The following is a 26222-nucleotide window of genomic DNA, read 5'->3' on the forward strand; positions in this document are numbered from 1 at the left end:
ATTTTTGTAAAATAATTTCTTTATTCATTGAAAAAATATATTTTAAAAAATCATTGAAAAAAAAGGATTTTTTTTGTAAAATAATTTTTTATTCATTGAAAAAATATCTTTTAAGAAATCATTAAAAAAGGATTATTTTTGTAAAATAATCTTTTATTCATTGAAAAAATATCATTTAAAAATCATTGAAAAAAAAAGGAATATTTTTGTAAAATAATTTTTTATTCATTGAAAAAATATCCTTTAAAAAATCATTGAAAAAAAAGGATTATTTTTGTAAAATAATTTTTTATTCATTGAAAAAATATCTTTAAAAGTCAATAAAGAAATGGATTTGTTTTTACTTCACTGAAAAAATATTTTTAAAAAAGTCATTGAAAAAAGGATTTATTTGTAAAACATTTTCTTTTAGTTCATTGAAAAAATATCTTTAAAAAATGGTAGCGTTTTAATAGTTGATAAGTGTTCGTATATTTGGTGGTATAACCGAATGTCAGAATTGTAGAATGAATAGTTCTCATCCAATCAGTGGCGACGGATATTTAACAGGAAGAAATCATTATTTTGTCGGATTAAAGACGTAAGATTATGTGTACGTGTAAGTGAGGGTGAAATTTTATCTACTTCCTTTTTAAATTAGAACGATGATGATCATGGCGCTCCTCGGACTAAATGTAATTTTTTAATATAACGAAATAATGTGTATGTAATTGCAGTCGTTAGTTACATTGTGAAGGGGTCCTGTCAAAGGTAACGTAATGGCTAAGGACGTAAACATAATAAGTTTTTATGTGCCATCTTTTGTTGTCCAGAGGTTGAAATTGTGTCTCTTATTATATACAAGAAGATAATGAGCCTTCAGGTTATGCTCTCCAGCAGTCACAGCACTGTAAGAGGCGATAAATTGTTTTATCTGAAACAATATTTCTGCAACAAATCGGTCTATTCAAGAGCTTCCGTTTTCAATATGTTGTCTTGTTTTGTGCTAGGGTGGCCGTTGTTATTGCAATTGAGGGAGTCATAATTTAAAGTTATGAAGCTTAAGATATCTGGTTAATCTCCAGACACAGGGTGTTGTATGTTACAATGTTGAATAGCAGCAGTAACTCTTTATTTCGGTCGTTGTAATTCTCGTAGTTTGACATTTGACAACTGAGCTCTTCTCTACATTTCCATACTCTGCACTTATTGACCATCTGCTTCCACATTTCTAATGAATGGTAGTGTAGTTTAAGATGCGTTTCTGATGCTTTGTTGAATGAAGCCAATTGTGATTCTCTTTTTTAATTATGAGAGCCGATATTTTTGTTTTAATTGAAAACAAAGACTTTCGTCGCCGACAGTTATTTTGGGGTCGAACAAGTGAATTATTTTTCTTTGCAGTGACATCGCTTTCTTTTCTTTAATTTCTCAGCCAGGATGTTATTTTATTTGCTACAAATTTGGAGTATTGATAGCAAAAAACTTGCTTTTGATAAAAAATCCATGGGTTTTATGAGTTCTTAATTCTCTATTCTTTGTTGCTACAAATGATGGAAACACATGGATCTGCATAGATTTTATCAAGACTTTATATCTGAAACGCATTTCTGTCTTATCTTGGGTGCAGCATTTGTTTGTATTTTTTCATATTATGTTTTATATATGATTATCTGATGATGTTTTTATTAATAGCTCATTTTATAATGAGAAGTATCTACATTGCAGGCTCCCACAATAACCTATAAAGAGGGCCTGAAGACATCCAAGGACAATGTTAAGTTATCATTCAAGTTATTTCCAGTAAGCATTTATTTGTTTTTGATTAATAGCTAATCTTACAAGATAATCAAGTGCGAGTTCTGAAAGGTGTAGCAAGATTTTTTTTACGAGAACTTTAATATTAACATTGTTCACATAAATCTAACTTTCACATTTTATGGTGTCTCATATGTTTTGTTAGACCTTGTTTAGTAAAACATGAATATACACATTTTTTACAAGAATATGGGTTTCCCCTAATGTGTAATTTCATGTGCCTCGTAAGCTCTTGTTTCCGTGCACTTGAATAATCACATAATCCACAGGAATATTGTTTTTCTCCAGTGTGAGTTATCATATGTTTATCTAGATTTGATTTTTGTGAAAATGAATAATCACATATTTCACAAGAATATGGCTTTTCTCCAGTGTGAGTTCTTAAGTGTATCACTAGATTTGATTGACTTGAAAATGAAGATTGACATTGTCCACAAGAAAATGGTCTTTCTCCAGTGTGAGTTCTTACGTGACTCACTAGATTTGATTGAGTTGAAAATGAACATTGACATTGTCCACAAGAAAATGGTCTTTCTCCAGTGTGAGTTCTTACGTGTATCTCTAGTGTTGATGGAGTTAAACATGAATACGTACATTGTTTACAAGAATATGGCTTTTCTCCAGTGTTAGTTCTGATATGCTTCGCTAGATTTGGTTTCTCAGGACGAGAATATTCCAATTGTTCCCAAGAATATGGCTTTTCTCCAGTGTGTGTACTCATATGCTTTGCTGGATTTGGTTTCTCAGAACGTGAATATTTCCATTGTTCCCAATGAGATGGCTTTTCCTCAGTGTGAGTACTCGTATGGATCGGTAGATTTGGTTTCTCAGAACAGGCATATTCCCAAGAATACGACTTTTCTTCAGTGTGAGTACTCATATGCATCGGTTGATTTGAATGATCAGAACGTGGATATGTACATTGTTCCCGGGAATATGACTTTTGTTCTGTCTGAGTACTCATATGCATCGGTTGATTTGGTTTCTGTGAACTTGAATATTGGTATTGTTCACGAGAATATGGCTTTTCTCTAGCGTAAGTATTCATATGCATTACTAGATTTGGTTTCTCAGAACGTGAATATTGATGTTGTTCACGAGAAATCGGCTTTTCCCCAGTGTGAGTACTCATATGCATCGCTAGATTTGGGTTCTCAGAACGTGAATACTCCCATTGGTCCCAAGGGTATTGCTTTTCCTCAGTGTGAGTACTCGTATGGATCGGTAGATTTGGTTTCTCAGAACAGACATATTCCCCTTGTTCCCAAGAATACGACTTTTCTTTAGTGTGAGTACTCATATGCATCGCTTGATTTTGTTTATTAGAACGTTTATATTGATACTGTTCCCAAGAATATAGCTTTTCTCCAGTGTTAGTACTCATATGTATCGCTAGATTTCGTTCCTTAGATTTGGTTTCTCCAGAAAGAGTTCTTACAGGCTTCTCTAGATTTGATAATCGAGAACAAAAAATTTAACACCAATCCTTATGTTTTACTGAATTTGATTCATCAGAATAAAACATTTCACACGAATCCTCAGCTTTGTCATATGTCGCATTAGATTTTATTTCTGAGAAAAAAATCGATGCACACATTGTACAAAAATAAAAGTTTTCTTTTGTGTGGCTCATATGTTGCACTATATGTATTTTTTAAGAAGAGGAAAATTCACATACTAGTTCAGATTCAACAAAAGCGTTCAAGCAGGAACATCTGCAAAGAAAACATTAATTTATTTCATTTATTGCCAATATTTTTTAAGTGATTTTTGTAATAAAATATTTTTTTATTTTTTATCGTTATGGAATTTGTTTGACTCTTTATGAAAATTATGTAGAGATTTCACATTCATGCTGACACAATCATAACTATGATGAATATCTTTTATATTGATACAATCATAACTATGATGAATATCTTTTATATTGATACAATCATAACTATGATTAATATATTTTATATTGATACAATCATAACTATGATTAATATATTTTATATTGATACAATCATAACTATGATTAATATATTTTATATTGATACAATCATAACTATTATGAATATCTTTTATATTGATACAATCGTAACTATGATGAATATCTTTTATATTGATACAATCGTAACTATGATGAATATCTTTTATATTGATACAGTCGTAACTATGATGAATATCTTTTATATTGATACAATCATGATGCTTAAGAAGAATCACTTAAATTGTTATAATCATAAAATTTCTGATTGTTTTTCAGTAATCATCAGCTGATGCTTTTCTTGTGACTATTGTGACATGTTTGCTTTTTTTATTCTTACCCTCCTTATTCTATCCCATAAACTAAACTGCGCAGGTTATCTTCTCAGCAATGGCCAGGAGGTTAATTTTATATCGATATAATCATAACTACGATGAATATCTCAGACTTTCTTTGTTAAAATTTGAAATATTTTAATATTCTAATAATATTCATCAACTATAAACGAATAGCTCCACTCTGCTGCTTTGTTAATTCTTTAATAAAGGCAAGGTAAAAAGAGTCAGAGTAAATCCTGACAAAACATCCGGTTTGGAGTTTCTTCGTTGTCGGACTTTATAGCCACAATACAACCGTTGATTACGACATGTTCAAAGGTAAATTATAATGTAAAAACAAGAAACATGCTATGACACACACACACACACACACACACACACACACACACACACACATATATATATTCAAACTATCTGCTTAATGATAATTCCATATAAAGTTATCTCTCTCTCTCTCTCTCTATATATATATATATATATATATATATATATATATATTAGTCTTTGAAGTTTAACATTTGAAACCATACAAAAATTTACTTTTTATCATTCGTTAAAAAAAAAATCTAGTCAGTAAGTCATTTAATCACCTGCAATCACTGCATCAACTCTCTCGAATTTACTATAATACCAATTTTATTTTTTTTATTTTTCAAGGGATCATCAGTTGTTTACCATGAAACACTGTTTCGGGGATTTAAAAACAAAACAGTATATTACATCATGGCTCCCCAGCAGTGTTGATCAAACACTACCACCCTTAATCTTAGGAAGAAGACATGTTACAAAAATTTTATCCAATTTCCTATTCTTAATTGCAATTACTAACCTTTTCATAGTATAAAAATGAATTTCTTACCTGTGCGATTCATCAATTTCCACATTTAAAATGGATACATTTTTTAATTTATCAGTCTTGTATTTATAAGATTTGGATTAATCCATTTAACTACTTATCACCCCCACTATAATTAGTAGTTTGTATATTTACATTTTTATTTATTTAAAATTAGATATATAAAGGTTAAAAATATTTTATTTTTACGTATATACATTTTTTTTATCTATAAATTTATTATATGTAATTATAAATACATTTTATACATTGCTAATATAGTTTTGGATTTCCTTTATTAATATAGTCTGGTTTATCTGAAACGATTCAAAAGCATCAGGATAACAAACAAATGCTCTATTTAACTGTTTAAATATTTTATTTTTATCTCCACCTTGTTTTATCATCCTTATTACTAAGCTAGAAACTGGTGGTATAAAATCTGTTAATTTTAGAGTAACGCGAGCTATTCTCAAAAACTCTGACATAATGGTTCCATAAAACACAAAAACAGGGCAGGTGCTATACTTATGGGGCATACGTACTATTTTAAAGGGAAATGCGTTTCTTTTATCAAATATTTTATAAAGAAAAATCCCATCCCCAATTTTTATATCTAAATCCAGAAATGTAGCCTGTTGTCCTCTATGTTCACAATTCAATTTTAGTTCGTTTGGATATATAAGATGTTTATTTTTTTCGAATTCATCATTATCGTTTATGCATATAAGGTCATCTATAAATCTCCTACACCCATGAAAGTTATATGTTTTAGATATATCTGTTTTTAATAATGATGACATATATATATATATATATATATATACTCGAGTCTATGTAAATACAAATTTGCCCAAAATGGTGCAGGATCCAATCCCATTGGGATACCTATCGTTTGGAGTAATATTTTATTTCCTATTTTAAAATAGCATTCTTTAATAAGATGACTTACAAGTATTTTTTAAATACCTTTAGAAACACTAGTTTTGCTATTTTTATTTTTACACCAGAAAGCTTTAGAGTTTGAAAAGTCTATATATTTACCTTTTCCACCTTGAAAAGCCAAATCTACAGTATCATTTAATTCTTTTATAAGTTTTTCGTGCGGAATTTTAGTATATAGTGTACTAAAATCATAAGTAGCTATTGATTTTGCTTTTATTCTGGAATTTATTTTATCTAATTTTTCTTTCACTAGTTTGGAATTATTTACTACCCAAAATAGATTTATATTACTATAGAATTTACTTTTCAGATGAAAATTATTTATTTGATTTATAATTAATTTAAATATTTTAGATATAGCTTTACTTAGAGGTTTAGTGATGCACGTCTTTGAACCTACAATAAATCTAGCACCAACTGGATTTTTATGCATTTTAGGTATCCAATACATACATGGAAGATTTTTGTGTTTATCTTCTAACTTTAATCCTACTTTTTCATTAATAATACTATTTTTCAAAATAATGCTATCTAAATTACTATTACTTACTTTATAAGTATCCGAATCGTTTCCTATAAGTCCTACTTCTATCAATAAACATTGTATATAATATTTTTTACATATAAAAGCTATATTGTTGGCCGCTTTATCAATCGGAACTATTACAAACTTTTCTTGAAGTATTTTAAGTTCCTCCCGTATTTCTGATTTTTTTAAAAGAGGATTAGTTTTTCTAGGGAGTTTAAATTGTTTTATATGTTTAACCTTTTTATTTACGCATTCAAGTATACTATTTTTCCATGCATCAAACGTAGACTGTGCTAATTTATATTTATTTACCATTGACATAATAAAACCTTCTAGTGCTTTAGTTACTTCTTTAACGCATTTAGTGTAATTTAGGGATTTAGGTTCTCTATAATTTGGACCCTTACTAAGTAGTTTTCTTATTTAGGATTATTTACTATATTTAAATCTCATGTAATTACATGTTTTATCTCATTATTACAGAACGGAGAGGAATTACATTCACATTCTGGAATCTTTATATTATTATCTTTTATATTTATATGTTCTACCGTTTTCTTATAATTAAAAATCTTATTGCCTATTGTTGGCCCTAGTTTATATGTAACTATTGAAATTGATCTTTTTTCTGGAACTCATTTGGTAGTAATTGTATATTTTTTTGTTTATTAAATATTTTAGGTAAATTTACATCATCAAAACCTTTATTTTCATACAAAACTACAAACATTTTTAGGTTTCTTTTTTATATCGTTCACTGGTGGCTTACATAATTTAGTGTCAATTATATCTAGAATATATTACTACCATTGAATGAAATAGTCCTTATATATCATATCCGGTTGTAATAATATTTTAGATGCTATTTCCTTCAAAACATTCTTTTTTGTTTGATTAAGCAATTTTCTTATATAATTGACCGGCTCATAAATTTTATTTATAATGATATCTTTAATTTTACTAAAAAAATCCTCGCATGAAATAACTGATTTTCTATTATTTCTATTAACATGAGTTCTATCTCTAATACCGTAGCGAGGCAAAGCTGGATATAATCTACCTATAATTTCAGAATCTTGTATGTTATTTTTTTAAACTTTACTATTCAACCCATATGGGTAAATTACTCGCATTTTTTTAATTATATCGTCTTCCTTATCCTGACGCATTCTTAGGATATCGTTATCTACATTACCTAGACTATTATATCCGTTACATTTAAATTTTTCAATTATTTGTACGGAAAAAGACGACTGGCTACAGGTTTCTTTAAAATGTTTAACAACATGAATACATCCCTTAGTGCTAGTCCTATGCAAATTCATGCGTTTATTTAGAGGCATTACAGTTTCTCCTACATATTGTAAATTACAGTTTTTACAGGACAACAGGTAGACCAAATTTTGGGACCTACATGACAAATCTTCTTTAGAATGATTTATAACATAATAAATTTTATTAGTCACATTTGACATATATTCTTTAGATGTTATAAGAATATTACAAGTTTTACATAAGGGTGCTCCACAAGGAGCAACCTTAAAATTATTTTCGGCCGAACAAGTCCCATTTGCCACTTCGAAAGAAGGAGTTCCTACTTCTATATTACTAATGACAACGGCTTGACCCTGTCGAGACATCTCCGACCTCCTTGGGGGGTAAGCCCTAGGGGAACTCATTAGTTCTGAGGACTGCCCAGACCTAGCTTGCAATCTAGTTTTAGTGACCATATTTAAAAAGTTATTTGATAATTTATTTTTGTATTTTATCAGAAAAAAAACTTTAGTACCTTTGGTACCAGAAAAGTATCCAAATAAGAGGAAGGGAACCTAGCCATACATATTCAAATACTCAATATATAGTCTTTGAAGTTTTTAACATTTGAAACCATACAAAAATTTACTTTTTATCATTCGTTAAAAAAAAAATCTAGTCAGTAAGTCATTTAATCACCTGCAATCACTGCATCAACTCTCTCGAATTTACTATAATACCAATTTTATTTTTTTATTTTTCAAGGGATCAATCATATATATTACTTTATTTCGCAAAATATTTCATTTAAATTATTAATTTGTTGTTGACCCTCCAATGTTGTTTTAATTCGAAAGATGTTTCATTTAAATTATTAATTTGTTGTTGACCCTCCAATGTTGTTTTAATTCGAAAAAATGTTTCATTTAAATTATTCATCTCTTCTGAAAAAATTACTTAAATATTACTGCATTATTAAACAAAACAACTTTAATCGTGTTAACAAGTGCAAAATTTCCGCCATCTTGTTTAAATCAAAACGCAAAATTATCCCCCTTTTGAGCCCTCCTGTATTACGACCGTTTTTTTTCCAAATCCATGTTCTATTTTCTTTAATAATTTTTACCCTTATCGATTTTCGTAATTTTGGGATATAATCAGTGGCGGCTTGTGCCTGCGGAACTGCAGCACTAGGTGTATCAAAATTTTTGTAGGAATCTTTGACACCCCTAACACGAAACTGCAAATAAAATATAAAAAAAACTCGTAATTTCTCTTTTAAAGGTGGGTTGTTTATTTTCTTTATGAATTATACTTCCAAAATAAACTACTAAAGTTGTATAAAAAGTAATAGAAATATACTTTTAAAAATAGTAATGAAATTAATTGAATGTTACGAGTTCAGTATTTTTCAATTTTTAAACTTTAAAAATCTATCAAAATGTTTCTATTGATTCTATTTTTACGATATTTTCAGGGTCACTGTGAAATTTTATGCTCTTTCTAATAAACTGAATATAATATTTTAGACAAACATTTTTTTTTAATTCACAGCCCCCCCCCCATTTTCAAATGTCTATTAAAAAGTAAATAATGTACCAAAGTTTTATATATCACAAATTGAAGATAAAAGATAAATAAATAATATATTCAAATTTAAAACAAAAAAAGTAGTGTTTTTAGAAACTCACCTATAAAGTTAGAAGTTTAAAACTCTTCAAAGAAAACCCGGTGTTTTTTTTAATGAAACCGTGGTCCTTGCTTCTTGAATTGAAAAAAAAATAGGGCTTGTATTACATTTTTCGAGGAGTTATAAGCTTCATAAGATAGCGGGTGGAATTATTCAATAGTTTTCACGAAATTTCTGACACTGCTACTGCAGCACCCCCAAGTCATTTCTACTCAACATTATGGATACACGTTTATTTTTTTATTTCTACGTGATCATTGTTTTACGGTACGTCTTGGATGGAAAATGCTTGAACGCTTTTGGCGATTCTTTATTCCAGAAAACCAAACCGCTTATGGGATATCAAAATGTATTCTACAACAATTAGATATAATCCTTCAAGGGAATCGCCAAAAACTGATAGCTCAGACATTTGATGGTGCTAATGTCATGAAAGGCAAAAAGCCGGGTTCAGGCGAAAATAAAAGCAGTTTATAGAAATGCACATTTCACACACTGTTATGCGCATCAACTTAATTTAATGAGAAATGCAGAAAGCATTACACGAAATGCTAGAATATTTATCTCTAACATTTAGCTATTCCGACTTTTTCTAGATCACCACAGCGTCTGTCCATTCTCAAGAAGCATCTGGATTAAAGCATTCCACGTCCATCCGCCACAAGGTGGAACTTTAACATACATAGAGTTCATGTAAATGTTCAAGCATTAAAAACTGTCACTGAAATTCAGTCAACATCATATGTAGATGAGACCGTTGCAGAAGCGACAGGAATTCTGAAATATTTGAACGAGTAAATAGTCATATTTTGGTTTGAGCTATTTCATAAAATTATGTCTCATGTTGAAATTATTTCTCAGGAAATTAGCATATATAAAGTCAATAAATACATAACAAATTTCAAAACTGCTATTTTAGAGATAAGAAACACCAAATACTGTGAAAATCCTTCAAAAACAGTCAAGGGCGACGCTAAAGAACTGTGTGACTATATATCTGTTGATATAACGGTCAGATATTCTTCAACTAAACATTTAATACTTGCTAAATTATTTTACAAGAAAAGCTTTGCTAGTTCTAAGAAAAACGTTCTAGCTGAAGCATATCCCATGATTGACAAAGAAAAGTTTGAAACTGAGCTAGAAATATTTTATAATAAGTCAGATATCCATGAGTATTGCAAAGTAACTGATCTCCTGAAATTTATTTTGGAAAACAATTTAAACGATGTTCTTTGTGAAATCACAAAACTCATAAATATTATCTTGACTATTCCCATGACTACAGAGGTAGGACGTTGTTTTTCAACTCTGAAAAGAGTAAAAACTTTTCTAAGGAGCACCATGTGTTGCGAAAGACTAAATGCACTCGCAGTGCTTTCATTTGAAAAAAAGGTTCAGCAGTCATTCAGAAGTTAAGGAGAAAATTATCAATCTTTTCTCACAAATTAAAACAAGAAAAATGGAGTTTACTTTTAAATGAATATAATAAGTAAAATATTTACATCTATTTAGGATTCCTTTAAGTTAATGTATTTTTATACGTGTGCATACCTATAAATTATGTATAGTTTCTATGTTTGTTTTATTTTTTTTACAATATAAAAACAGGTATTTTTTTTTAAAACAGCACCCCCACTAATCTTAGACAGTAACCGCCACTGTGATTATATATATATATATATAAGAGGCTTTTCAAATTCTTTTAACCAAACATAAAATATTAATATGAATTTTTTTTCATTTATGTTTCATAAAATTCTAAATTTCTTTAACCAAACGTAATTAAAATATATTTATGAATGATTTTTCCGACAGGTTTTGGGGAAATGAGTTTTTTTCGTGTTTTCACTCAAACGTCAATGTTAATCGTTATTGAAAATTTAAACAGATTAGAGATCCCGTTAAATATATCTCCTCCCCGCCAAAGCCGCTCGGAATTTTATAAAGTATATTTTTTATGCGCGTAATAGTTTGTAAAAAGTTAAGATATGACACATTTTTGGTCGTGTGTCTACTAAAGTTTGTAATGTAAACGAAAAAAGAACACATCGTTTTTTATTAACATTGGCGTTCAACTTAAAACATTAAAAAATCTAATTTCAAAAGCAGCCGCTCGGAAAACTTCAATTGGATTAATTTCTCCTCAACATCGTAATTTTTACAGACTCGAAGACACGTTGGAAATGTAAAACTTCAAGCAATCCAAATCAAGTATTACTTATGTTCGTAAAACACAAGTTAAAAAATTGTTTACAAATGTTTCACGTTTTATTTTATGCCAATTTGTTAATTTGTTTTACAATAAAAACGGATGTTCAGACTACTATTTTTTCACATGATGTTTTCACGAAACGAAAATATGTTCCAAACATCACGTACATTTTTCAAATAGTGTTGTTTTTAAATAAGAAAATCACATTTTATAGGTGTTGTAGAAATTATCTATGATCCTCTACTAAAAATATCAGTAAAGAAAGATAACTCAACAATAAGCCGTGCTTATTGGCTTTATATTGTGATGCCTGCGAATCCCCATTAATCGCTTAAGATAGTTTTCCCTAAAATATTTTAACTACCTTATACATTTACATGACTTTTAAAATATGATAAATTCGTTTCGTTATGGCTATGCACATCAGAAATATTGTTCGGTGTTTATATTAATGATATTTTAAATAAACGCATTTCAAATGAAAACATGACATACCTACTAATCATGTCGAAATTAGAATAAATTTAAAAAATATATCAAATTAACTTATAGAAAATAATTACGAGAAAATATAAAGTGTTTGTGTAGATTCGTAATCGTTTAAACCCAACACATTTCAGGTGAAAACATTATGTCGAAATTAACATATGTTTAAAAGATTTACTCATGATCCAGTAAATGTGCTAGATATATTTAAAACAAAAAATCGTCCATAATTACGTTCTGTTTAAAAAGGTTAGGCCTTAATTTAAGTCAATGTAAGTCAAGTGAGATAAACCAGTTTTTCATACTGAACTGGTCTCATAACTCGTCCACATTAAAAACATTAAAAACGCAATAATTCAAGAAATTTTATTTCACTTGAAAGTATTTTTACTGAATCATTTTTACGTAATTCTTGAAATTTAGACTTCTTTTGACATGACAGGTAAGTATGTAATATTGTTTCATGTGAAATGTGTTAATTTATAAGACCACTAATCTACACCAGAATCAGGTGGTTCTTGGTTGTTTTGTTTTACTGTAATCGAATTCTGGAACAAAAATATATATATAAATGATACATTTTTATACCAGAAATAGAAATGATACATTTTTATACCAGAAATAGAAATGATACATTTTTATACCAGAAATAGAAATGATACATTTTTATACCAGAAATAGAAATGATACATTTTTATACCAGAAATAGAAATGATACATTTTTATACCAGAAATAGAAATGATACATTTTTATACCAGAAATAGAAATGATACATTTTTATACCAGAAATAGAAATGATACATTTTTATACCAGAAATAGAAATGATACATTTTTATACCAGAAATAGAAATGATACATTTTTATACCAGAAATAGAAATGATACATTTTTATACCAGAAATAGAAATGATACATTTTTATACCAGAAATAGAAATGATACATTTTTATACCAGAAATAGAAAAGATACATTTTTATACCAGAAATAGAAAAGATACATTTTTATACCAGAAATAGAAAAGATACATTTTTATACCAGAAATAGAAAAGATACATTTTTATACCAGAAATAGAGATACATTTTTATACCAGAAATAGAGATACATTTTTATACCAGAAATAGAAATACATTTTTATACCAGAAATAGAAATACATTTTTATACCAGAAATAGAAATACATTTTTATACCAGAAATAGAAATACATTTTTATACCAGAAATAGAAATACATTTTTATACCAGAAATAGAAATACATTTTTATACCAGAAATAGAAATACATTTTTATACCAGAAATAGAAATACATTTTTATACCAGAAATAGAAATGATACATTTTTATACCAGAAATAGAAATGATACATTTTTATACCAGAAATAGAAATGATACATTTTTATACCAGAAATAGAAATGATACATTTTTATACCAGAAATAGAAATGATACATTTTTATACCAGAAATAGAAATGATACATTTTTATACCAGAAATAGAAATGATACATTTTTATACCAGAAATAGAAATGATACATTTTTATACCAGAAATAGAAATGATACATTTTTATACCAGAAATAGAAATGATACATTTTTATACCAGAAATAGAAATGATACATTTTTATACCAGAAATAGAAATGATACATTTTTATACCAGAAATAGAAATGATACATTTTTGTACCAGAAATAGAAATGATACATTGTTGTACCAGAAATAGAAATGATACATTGTTGTACCAGAAATAGAAATGATACATTGTTGTACCAGAAATAGAAATGATACATTGTTGTACCAGAAATAGAAATGATACATTGTTGTACCAGAAATAGAAATGATACATTGTTGTACCAGAAATAGAAATGATACATTGTTGTACCAGAAATAGAAATGATACATTGTTGTACCAGAAATAGAAATGATACATTGTTGTACCAGAAATAGAAATGATACATTGTTGTACCAGAAATAGAAATGATACATTGTTGTACCAGAAATAGAAATGATACATTGTTGTACCAGAAATAGAAATGATACATTGTTGTACCAGAAATAGAAATGATACATTGTTGTACCAGAAATAGAAATGATACATTGTTGTACCAGAAATAGAAATGATACATTGTTGTACCAGAAATAGAAATGATACATTGTTGTACCAGAAATAGAAATGATACATTGTTGTACCAGAAATAGAAATGGTACATTTTTTATACCAGAAATAGAAATGGTACATTTTTATACCAGAAATAGAAATGGTACATTTTTATACCAGAAATAGAAATGGTACACTTTTATACCAGAAATAGAAATGGTACATTTTTATACCAGAAATAGAAATGATAAATTGAAATGTTTTATTCACAATTGCTGGCAATTATTTTTTTTATCACCAACAAATGTGTTCTCTGGAGTATAGAAAAATAATTAGAGAAACTTTCATTTTGTGAATTTATTTTACAATAAAATAAAGCAGTTTTTCCATAACTGGATCCGAAATACAAAACAAAAATATTTCAAATTTAACAAGTATTTTTCTCAAATTATTATAAGATTTTTTTATTAGATTTAAATTCGAAAAATAGATTTTAAAATAAAACCTATGATATACACTTAATTATGTAACAGTAATTGATATATCTAAAAATTATGAAAAACGATAAAATAGAGAATTAATAACGTCAAACACTGTACTTTTAGAGAAAAATGTTGAATGTAAGGCTGCGCAAACTATGTGTCAATGCCCAATAAAAAAAAAGAAAAAAATATGTTGTTTCTGTATGAATGAGTGGTAGAAGGGGCATGTTTTAAGAAATCTAAACTTCCTTACTTGAAAAGTATATTTTGTTTTTCAACCATTTAAGTAAAATGTGAGACTAGAGCGATTTAAAAAAAAAAGAAAAGATGAAAACGGAACGAAATTTTAATTTTCATTCCATTTTTAAAACAACCCAAAGATTTTCGATAAATTTTATATTCTATTCTACTAGTATCATTTTACTGGATATTTTTTCGTATTTTTTTTTACATTATAATAATTTTGACACAACAGGTAAGCACGTAATTCTGTTTTCTTAAATGCGTTTGTTTAAAAGATCACTAATCTAAACACGCATTGGTATTTGTTTTTAATGTAGGGGAATTCTGGACAAAAATATTTTTATGCCAGAGATATGAATGCTAAATTGAAATTTGTCATTAACAATGGCTGGCAAATATTTTTTGAAAGTTTGTGCACCCCAAAATGTGTACTCTGCATTATAGAAACTTTCAAGTAAAACCAATGGTATACACTTAATTACCATGTAACACTTATGGACATATCCAAAAATTACGAAAAACGATGCAATTAAATATAAATGAAAATACGTTTCGAATACAATTAACGAGAATTGAGATTTGCTAAATAAAAAAAAAAACGAAGAGTTCGAATTGTAAGAAGGGAGTTATTTTCTGAAAGTTTTGAAAATCTTGGCACAACTTCATTTTCGCTAATTATCTTCGAAATTTGTTTTCATTAATAATTAATGTTTTTACATTGTTTTCCGGGATTAAAAAAAATATTTGGTGCAAGTCTATAAATGGTCCACAAGTAATCTTTTTTACTATAAAAATCTGAAAAAAAATCTTTATAATGAACGTACTTGTCACTGCATGAAGATGTCATATTCCAAAAGTCACGTAAATCGATCAAGTAGTTTTTTTTTATTTATTTAAGAAAATCAAATATGAGACATTTTATCGAAGAAAAACTTCACGCCGTCTTGTTTTTGAATGATACTCTGCTAGCGACACCTATTGGGAATGTTTGGAATATAAGATCAGCAAGGGGCAGACAATCGACTTTTTACACTATAGAAAAAAAAAACTGGACAATTAAGACATTTATAAGTTTTTGAGGATTTTGAAAACGAAAATAATGTTTAAAATTCCAGCAAACGAGTAGTTTCCATATGAAGAAATGTTAGTTTAAAGAAAGTGGGGGATCACTTTTCTATAATAATTTAACGTATAATGATCACCCACTTTATGGCCACCATTAGTGTAAAACTTGAATTTACGCCGCTGAGATACACATTTGCCGAATTTTTGTTGGAAGAGCGTCAACGTGTGGGTGCTCAATTTATGTAAAATTCTTCATATCTTGGAAACTAATCGTTTGCTGGAATTTTAAATATATTTATTATTGCGACGTGAAAATAAAATAGAAACGATTGGTTTCACTGACAATTTAATATTTCGATGTCCAAATCTATTTATGTGGCGAACGTAAGCGGTACCCTCCACCCTTTGTAATTTTTTTTTTTTTTTTGCGTTTTTTTTATTTTTTAATCGAATTATTAATGAAATGTCACTAATCAACCAGATTATAAAATAAATGGTTATCCTGACGCTCTGCACTTCTTTGTTTACCTTGGAAGTGACGTCACACAAATTTTATAATACGGATGGCTACAATTGTAAAAATAATTTGTTTTATTTTTCTTTTATTTTGAGCTCCTTTTTTCTCCCGTATAACTTTTTTTTCTCCCATTTCTTATTTTGAGCGGAGAATTTATTTTATTTATTTTATTTTCATTTTGAGCTCTTTTTCCGATCCGGCGTTACCTTTTATAGGTACTCCTGCACTTTACGACCCGAGCTATTTTTAACGCTATTATTTAGAAACCTATTATTTAACATGGAGAAGGGAGGGTGTATTGTAACTATTCTGCACTTTCACCTAACAATTCAATTTAAAAAAAAAGGTAAATATGAAGAATTACTCCACCCTCGAAAATTCCTTTAAAATTACCACTCTTGCAGGTTTTCGGGGTCGCTGAAAACGAAAATAACGTTTAAAATTACGGCAAACGAGTAGTTTCCAAGATATGAAGAAATGTTAGTTTTAAAAAGTGGAGCATCACTTTTCTATAATAATTTAACGTAAAATGATCACCCACTTTGTGGCAACGATTTTTTTTTTTGGGGGGGGGGTCCTTTCTACCATCGAAAATTCTTTAAAATTACCCGTTTACATTTGGTGAGAAGCTGTGTAAAATAATAAACAGTTCTTCTGATTGGTTAATGTCGGCACGTTACTTATGTTAAAACGGTTAATTAAACTGCATAAGCACCTGTTAAAAAAATTATACAAGTAAAACAAATTATTTTTTTACTTGTAAACTGGTTTATTAATTGTAGAAAAAAAAGTTAAACGGGAGAAAAAAGAAGCTCAAAATGAAAGAAAAACAAAACAAATTATTTTTACAATTATAACAATCCGTATTATAAGATTTGTGTGACATCACTTCCAAGGTAAACAAAGAAGTGCGGAGCGTCAGGATAACCAAATAAATAAATGAAATAAAACATACAAAAACACATTTCATTATTTAACTTTTTTTTTAAGTGCTTCGTTTCTAATATTAAGTTTCCGTAAATCGATACTCTATTTTCGGAAGCATCGACTTTTTTCGGCTAAATTTCGCAAATATTGACTTTCTAAAAAAGCTGTTTGGCTTTCAAAAAAATGCCAATAAAGGGCTACATTTGGCCCAAAAAAAAAAAAAAAAAAGTCGATGCTTCCAAAATGAGGCAGTCTTGCACTTACACCCGGCAAAGTCGAAAGTAAGTTCGACAACTCTAGAAGGGTCGTATCAGTATTTTATACTATCACTTGATTAAATACATTTTTATATATTTTTATATATTTGTAATTATTTATTTAACAGAAAAATGAAAAGAAAGTGTATTGTCTTAACAAAAAAACGAACAAAACAAAATCTGAAGTAATGAACCAGTGAACCACGTAACAAAATATAAATTTATACAAAATAAAACAACTTTGAAAATTAAACATTTCTTTAAAAAGTGTATTAATAATTCGTGGAAATGCGTGTCTTTATCTAACAGGAAAAAAGAAACAATTTTAGAAAGTGTATTATTGTTTTAACAGAACAAAATATAATAACAAAAACGGAAACTTTGTGTAAATCGTAAAACGAAATAAAATATTTAAAAAATATTTTAAAATATCGAAATATTTTTTTTAAAATATTTGAAAACGTTAATAATTCGTAATATCGGGATAAAACTTTAATAATTTGTAATATCCGTATTTCAGAGTTTTATCCTCAAATTAAATAATAAAAACATTATTAAAAAAAAAAAGTGAAACTTTGCTGTGCGTAATAAAAGAAAATAAAAATAAAATATATTTAAATCATTTTTAAATACTTTTTTATTAAATATTTATTTTTAATTTTATGTTTTAAAACTTTAATAATTCATAATATCGTGATTTGACGGTGTAAATACAGATGTGATACTTCTGAAGTTGTCGGGCTTACTTTCGAATTTGCCAGGATTAACTGCAAGACTTCCGAAAATAAAACAACTTTGAAAATTAAACAAAGTGCCGTACACTTTTAATAAATAATAATTTAAAAATATTAAAACTGTGAAACTTTGCTGTGCGTAAAAAAAGAAAGCATAAAAATTGAAATAAAATATTTTTAAAAATATTTAAATATGTTTCCGTAATATCATGATCTGTCGGTGTAAAATACTAATATGACACTTCTAGAGTTGTCGAACTTACTTTCGACTTGGCCGGGCGTAAAGTGCAAGAGTGCAAGACTGCCCTAAATGGGGCATCGATTTGTTAGAACGTTGAATTAGAAACGGAGCACCCCTTAAAAATGTTATTTCTTTTAAAAAAATATTTGGGATAATCTGGTACATTAGTGACCATTCGATAATAATCTGTAGAAAAACATTAAGCAGACGAAAATAAAAAAAAATACAGAGGACGTACAACTTTCATATATTGCAGATGAATAAAAAACTATTCCCTTGGAACTTCTGCAATTTACGAACCGTAGTTTTTGCTTTAACGATACAATTATTATTTAATCTATGTTTTCTCAAAGCATTTTTCGGGATAAAAAAAATATACATCTTTTTTTTTTAAACACCTAATGGTAATACCGCATACCATTTAATATATTTCTGAATTTATTGTTTTTCATACGACGCCGCCATTAATTTCTTTAAAAATTTCTTCAGCATATACAGAATACCGACCGTACTATTTTTTGTTAGGATTTTCAAATTATATTCAATGTTTACCGTGTATTGTCAGAAAAAAAAAACAAACAAAAAAAAAAACAGAAACAAACTTTTCTGTTGGAACTTCTGCAGTTTACGAACCGTTTTTTTTTTTAGATAGGAGTTTCAGATTAAATTCAAATTTATAGTATTTATTGTTAGTTTAAGTTCGAAATGCCTTCCTCTTCTGATTTGGGGTTTTAATAACGCTATTTCAATTTACTATTGAACAAATTGTTTCGTAATGTTTATATAACAGTAAAATCATTTTTAAATGTTTTCATAAACAGCATTTTTCAGGATTGAAAAAATTCATAAATATACTTTTTTATACCTCATAGTAATGCCGTATTTCACATAATATATTCATGAATGAATTGTGTGTGTGTGTGTTTTTTTTTTCGTACGACGGCGTCATTAATTTCAATAAAAAAAAATTCATTTCATTCAGACAAAACACTAAGAAACGAGGCCTAATTAGAGTTGGGGTCCGTTTTATTATTATTTTTTTTTTTTTGAGGGGGTGGGGTGTCACCCTGAACAAACGTCCATTCTTTTTTGGATTTTTTTTTCTTTTAATGTAAATAAGGTAACTGTTACCTTACGCCACAACAGAACACCGACCTCTAATTTGTTTTTTAGGGGTATTCGAGGTCGCTGACAACGTTTTTATTTTTGCAAACCGCCGGTGAAAACTTTTTTTTGATAAATTAAAAAAAAACAATTTTTTTAAAAACTTTCTTATTTGAAAGATTCCTACGCGATGTGATACGACACCCCACTACGCTAGTTCGCACGCGAACGTATCATGTAAGAAAAACACTACCGAAGGCAGTGAAATGGCACAAAATAGTACCAAGGTCTAGGGGTTCATACCATGCAAACGGTAAATTTGCTGTGGGTTTGATTATCAGATTCGTTGTCAGCGACCTCGAATACCCTAAAAACAAATTAGTGGTCGGTGTTCTGTTGTAACGTAAGGTAACATTTACCGTAAATAATTTGAAATAAGGTTTGAAATATGTTTATAGTAATTATTATCTTTCAGATTAGCAAAACAATATTTTCAGTAATTTTACGAAAAACCTTTAAATAAATTATTTTTCTTTTAGTGGCCAAATATTGCTAATATGCTATTAAGCGTGAAATACTTTGACGAAACGATATAAAAAAAAAATTAATAACTGCGCATTTTGCTAAAAATACGATAATTTATTTCAACAATTCCTTCTTATTTAATATCAATTCACCTGTGGTCGACTATAGATGCTAAAAATAGTTGTTCTGTATTAACAAACGGTTGTTACCTCCTCCTTTTCCAAAATTACGAACATGCCTGCACGATGCAAATTAAAATGCTATATTTTTCTTCAATATATGCAGAATACAGACCGTACTATTTTCGTTAGGATTTTCGGCAGTCTTGCGGTTAAGTCCCGGCAAAGTTCGACAACTCTTGAAGGGACACGTCAGTATTTTACACCGTCAAATCACGAATATTACGAATTATTAGCTTTAATATAAAAATTATTAAACTTTTAAAAAATATGTAATTAATATAAAAAAATATTTAAATATTGGAAGTAAGCACTTAATTAAATAAAGTAAACGAACAAAATATACATTTTTATATATTTATAACTATTTATTTAACAGTAAAATTAAACAATTCTTTAGAAAGTGTATTATTGTCTTAACAGAAAAACGAACAAAATAAAATCTGAAGTAATGAACCACGTAATAAATATAAATTTATACAAAATAAAACTTTGAAAATTAAAAATGTCTTAAAATGTTGTCTTATGCTTTAAATAATTCGTCGAAATTTTCTTAATTATATATTTTATATTAATTACATATTTTTTATTTTAAAACTAATAATTCATGATTTGACGGTGTAAAATACTGATGTGACCCTTCTAGAGTTGTCGAACTTTGCCGGGACTTAAGTGCTGGATTTTTAAGTTAAATTCAATTTTCACTGTATATTGTTAGCAAAAAATTTAAAAAAATTAAACTTCTGTTGGAACTTCTGCAGTTTACGAACCGTGTTTTTGTTGTTGTTGTTTATTTAGATAAGAGTTTCAGGTTAAATTCAAATTTATAGTATTTATTGTTAGTTTCAGTTCAAAATAGTTAAATAAGAGTAAAATAATGTTCAAATGTTTACATAAATAGCATTTTTCAGTAATGCCGTATTTTACATACGATATTCCTGAATTCATTGTTTTTCATACGACGGCGCTATTAAATTCTTAAAAAGAAAATACAGCAAAGTGAGGTCATGAAATTTTTGAGACAAAAAAAAAAACAAAAAAAACGCGCGTTATTTCAAATGTTTATCTCTTTCTTAATAGTACGTTTTTTCAGAACGTATTAAAAAAAAAGTGAAATTATGAAACTTATCATTTAACATGGAGAGTGTGTTGTAAATATTCTGTACTTTCACCTAACAATTTAATAAAAGCGATACCGTAAAACTTGAATTTCTTGATTAAATAATTCTAAAAACGCTATGGAGTTCAGTTCATCGAATTCCCTTATAAACATTTTTTGTCGCAAAGAGAACGACAATATTAGTAAAAAATGTTCCTTCCTTTTCTTTTTAAATGTAATTTATAAGTAGATAAAGACCGTATTCTAATCTTTAAAATCCGAATTTAGGAAAACTCGTCCCGGGAAAACTCGTCTCCGGAAAACTCGTCTCCGGAAAACTCGTCCCCTTTCGCTAGGTAGGAAAACTGGTCCCTTAGTGAATAAATATCGATTGAAAACACATTTTATGATCGTTCTTGAAGGAGATATTGTTTTTTAAAATAAACTATAGCCCCCCCCCCCTAATATTTAAAAAAAAAATAATTTTACTTGTTTAATGTTTTTTCGATTTTTTTTAAAAAATAAAATCGATTTTCTAAGTGTCCGTTTTCTACCTAACTGGCTAAGTTCTTAGTGGTTTAACTTATTTTAAAGCGTTTATTATGTTCATACAAAGTTAATTACAATTTTTTTTTTTGTTCTTATTTTAACGATGTTTTTTGGAGTCATAAAAACAATAAAAAAAAAACAAATTAAAAAACAGGGAGCGATTCGATTCTTCGTTACGCTTTTGGTTTTGTTTTTTAATTAGGATAGTTTTTTTGTTGTTATGTTTTTGTTTTGTCATACCAAATGCACACATGCGTTATTTAAAATTATGATTTTATCAATTATCAACATTTATTGTCGTCCTGTCAAATTTTGCAAAAATTAACTAATAAATTAAAAGCGAAATATTTTTTTGGCGCGAGAGATGCCATGTGCTAACAATCTCTCGTTAACTCATTTTCAATTTACATTTTTACTTCAAAATTCTAAAATCAATCATTAAGAGAGAAAGTAATCACTAAATAAATTTATTAATCAATTTTATTGAAAACTCCGCTATCGTTTATCATTTTTTGTTGGTTGCTTTTCGAAGGGAGATATAGGTTTTATCCCCCTCTCTCTAAATTATATTTTAAAAAATATTAAAATTTATTATTTTCTTTTTAAAACCAAATCTCCCTCAGTAATTTCTTTAATTTTCTATTTTTTAGCGATTATCAAGACCACCGGGCATTATTTCTCGTTCTCCCGTAACACTCGACATTTTTTTTTTTTTTTCTTTACCAAATAAACGATTCCAAATAAATTAAATAAACAACATAGTCGGCGAGGTAGAAAAATCGATTTTACCCTTTTATAAACAACAGTATATTAGTAAATTCTTTTTTATATTAATATAAAAAAAATATGCGGTCTCGTTTATGAACATAATAAACGCTTTTATTAAAAATACAAAAAAAAAAACATTAAACAAGTAAAAATATTTTTTAAAAATATTATGGGGGGGGGGTATAGTTTATTTTAAAAAACAATATCTCCTTCAAGAACGATCATAAAATGTGTTTTCAATCGATATTTATTCAATAAGGGACCAGTTTTCCTACCTAGCGAAAGGGGACGAGTTTTTCCGAGACGAGTTTTCCGGAGACGAGTTTTCCCGGCACCTTAAAATCCATAATCCAACGAAATGGTCAATTGCTTTTTAACACACAAACAAATCCCCCCCACCATTTATTAATATTGGAGGATTGTCAATATAAATCATTGTGTTCTTTACTTTTATTAAATTCAACTTTGAAGGTTTCTGTAAAAATTCCTGCTCATTGACAGTCTAAGTGTGTCAATTATCTTGCTTGCTAGAACCTCGACGATGACGTCGTTTTTCAGCTGAAAGACCATCTCTTACGATGGTCGTGCTTTTTTTTTTACCTACCTGGATAGTTTTATTTTGTTTGTGTGTGTGTGTGTGTGTGTGTGTGTGTGTGTGTGTGTGGTTGAGCATGTTTTAAAGCATCTATTTAATTAAAAAACACAAGTAATGGCGAGTTGGTAAGTTAGAACGACAAGATGGCCGACATTCAAACATTCAACTGGGAAGTCTCGATAATCACTTCAATCATGAAAACAAAAACTGCAGATAGACATTTATACTTGTCGGCGATGTTTTCTTTTTAACTTTGCAATTCGACATCATTTTATTTTCGAAACAAATAAAACTTTAAAATAAAAAAGTCTACTTGTTAGATATTTGATTTTTAAAAATCTTTTTGCTTGTTTTCTTCTCAACTAATATATATTTTTAGAAACTTCCATATATTTTAATAATTAAAAACACTTATTCCGTTTCATATTTGTTTCATATATATTTTAATAATAATTAGAAACACTTATTCCGAATCTTTTTTACAGATTACATTGCCTTTTACTTATTAAAGGATGTTCAGGTTGAATTCAATTCTCATGGTTTTTGATGTTTATTAAATTTTATATGAAACTACAGAATATTATTTTATGTTCCCGCTCACCATAGGTTTTTAAATAATAGCGTTACTATTTCAGCACGGTCCGTGTTATGTACAAGCACCAAAAAGTTAAATTTTAATTTAATCTGAAAGGAAAAAAAAGGTTTGTTTAATTAATGTTTGTTCAATTCCGGATCCATTTATAAAACAAATAAATCTTTGGTGCTATGCAGAAAGTGATCCGCACTATTTTTTAAATCGTATTTCCACGTTTAATTGAAGTTCTATATGTTTTTTTTTTTATTCAATTGTAAGGTTAAAGTACAGAATACGTACAAAACACCCTCCCCATGTTAAGAATGACTTTTTAAATAATAACATTATTTCAGCACGGATCACTCTCTGCATGAGTACCAAATTTTTAGTTTCCAAATAAAATTAAAAGATATTTTTTTAGATAGTAAATTGCTATACACATAAATTTCGGTACACAATTTTGAAGGAACCGATTTAAAATATTGAACGTTAAAATGACTTCACAGTCGACAGTCATTTAAAGTGAAAAACAACATTTTATCATTTCAATTTCTTTACCGTTTAAATTTCTGTAAGTAAAACTGATCCGGCAAAGAGGAAATCGAGAAGTTCATAGAATAAAAAAAAAAAAAAAAAAACACTGACGTAAAATGCATTGCATTGTTAAAAGTAATAAAATATCGAAAAACAATCTTACCTTTCGTTGTAAACAATTGAATACAAAAACGGCAATAAAAAATTTGGATGATTTCTTTTTTGTTTATGTCAAAAATTGAAAATTTGGTCAATTTGTAGGGATTTCTTTACAAAATTAATACAATTTCAAATGTCCAATTCATTAAGAAATCCAAGAATAAATGAATATGGAAAAAGTTAAAAAAATCAAATACACGATTGAAACGTGGATTTTAAAAATGGATGAACAAAAATTGAAAGTTAAAAATGAAAATATATGAAGATTAAAAAAGATTAAAAAAGATAAAACGTTATAATGAAACGTTGTCCGTTTTTAAATGTCCGTTAATTACGTGTTAAAAAAAAACGTTTTCCTATCAACGTATTGTCCATTCATAAGACTAACATGATTAAAAATGAGAAAAAAGAATAAAACTAAGATATCTTTGTTCTGCGTTACTTATATGCTAACGGCCAAGAACAGTTTATATAAATGTTTGAATATACATTATGCAAATATATATTATGTAAATATATCTGTATTTCAATTAAAGTAGTGTATATATATATATATATATATATATATATATATATATATATATATATATATAACAACATAACGTCAACCATCGTTGGTATTTTTATTTTATTCTCATATATATATATATATATATATATATATATATATATATATATATATATATATATATATATATATATATACCTTTATGTATATATATATATATATAGATATATATATCTTTAATATATATGTGTGTGTGTGTATATCTTAAAACATATATCTATATCTTCTTATATATATATATATGTTAAAATATATACTTATTATATATTCAGATACATTGCATATATTTATATATATTCAGATACACACACATGTATATATATATATATATATATATATATATATATATACATATATATATATATATATTATTTTTTTAATGTATATTTCTAATAATAAATTTATGTTTTTTATTGCAATATCACTCCAAAATAGGCAGAGTGCCACTTTGATAAAGGGGGCAACAATTTGATACATAATTTCTAGGGGTACTATGTAGGGAGGTAAGCAGCAAGATGTATGTTTATATTACATTTGAACTTCTGCATGTCAGTAAAATCAGGGAAACAGAAATCCGGAAAGCAATTCCAAAGTCTTTTACATTTTTTACATCTACGGATTTCTAATGCATAGGCGTGGAATTTTGCTGTTTGTATGGTTTGTCTGGGGTGTGTACGTCGAAGGGATACAAGGGCTTGTAGTTCGTCGGAGCACCTTCCATTAAAGTACTTGTGAAACAGGCAGAGGGTGCAACATTTCGTCAGTGGGACAGCAGTGTAAACCTAACGGATAGTGCGGGATATATTAAGTTGGCGACTCTCTTTTGGACCCTGTTTGAAGTGGAGACAACTAGCAGATTCACAAGCCCAAATATAGCAACAATACTATATACATGGCAACAATACTATATACATGGCAACAATACTATATACATGGGCGAATTGTGGCGTT

At 28.0% G+C, this 26222-nt stretch overlaps 1 protein-coding gene across 1 annotated transcript; it reads right to left on the minus strand.

Moving 5' to 3' along the window:
- Nucleotides 1–352: 352 nt before the first annotated feature.
- Nucleotides 353–25119, minus strand: LOC145270399 (uncharacterized). Its single transcript, XM_080126044.1, has 2 exons — nucleotides 24708–25119; nucleotides 353–3512 (listed from the first exon to the last, which is right to left on the minus strand). The coding sequence occupies exon 2, from the start codon at nucleotides 3179–3181 to the stop codon at nucleotides 1910–1912; it is 1272 nt and encodes a 423-aa protein (XP_079982170.1). The 5' UTR covers nucleotides 3182–3512; nucleotides 24708–25119; the 3' UTR covers nucleotides 353–1909.
- Between the last annotated feature and the right edge of the window lie 1103 nt (nucleotides 25120–26222).

Source organism: Euprymna scolopes, chromosome 46, assembly GCF_053919585.1.
Source record: "Euprymna scolopes isolate OS-2025 chromosome 46, ASM5391958v1, whole genome shotgun sequence".
NCBI lineage: Eukaryota > Metazoa > Mollusca > Cephalopoda > Sepiida > Sepiolidae > Euprymna > Euprymna scolopes.

Excerpts from the sequence above, each read along its gene's own strand:
- LOC145270399 (XM_080126044.1), bottom strand. The coding sequence starts at position 3,181 with ATGAGTACTAACACTGGAGAAAAGCTATATTCTTGGGAACAGTATCAA.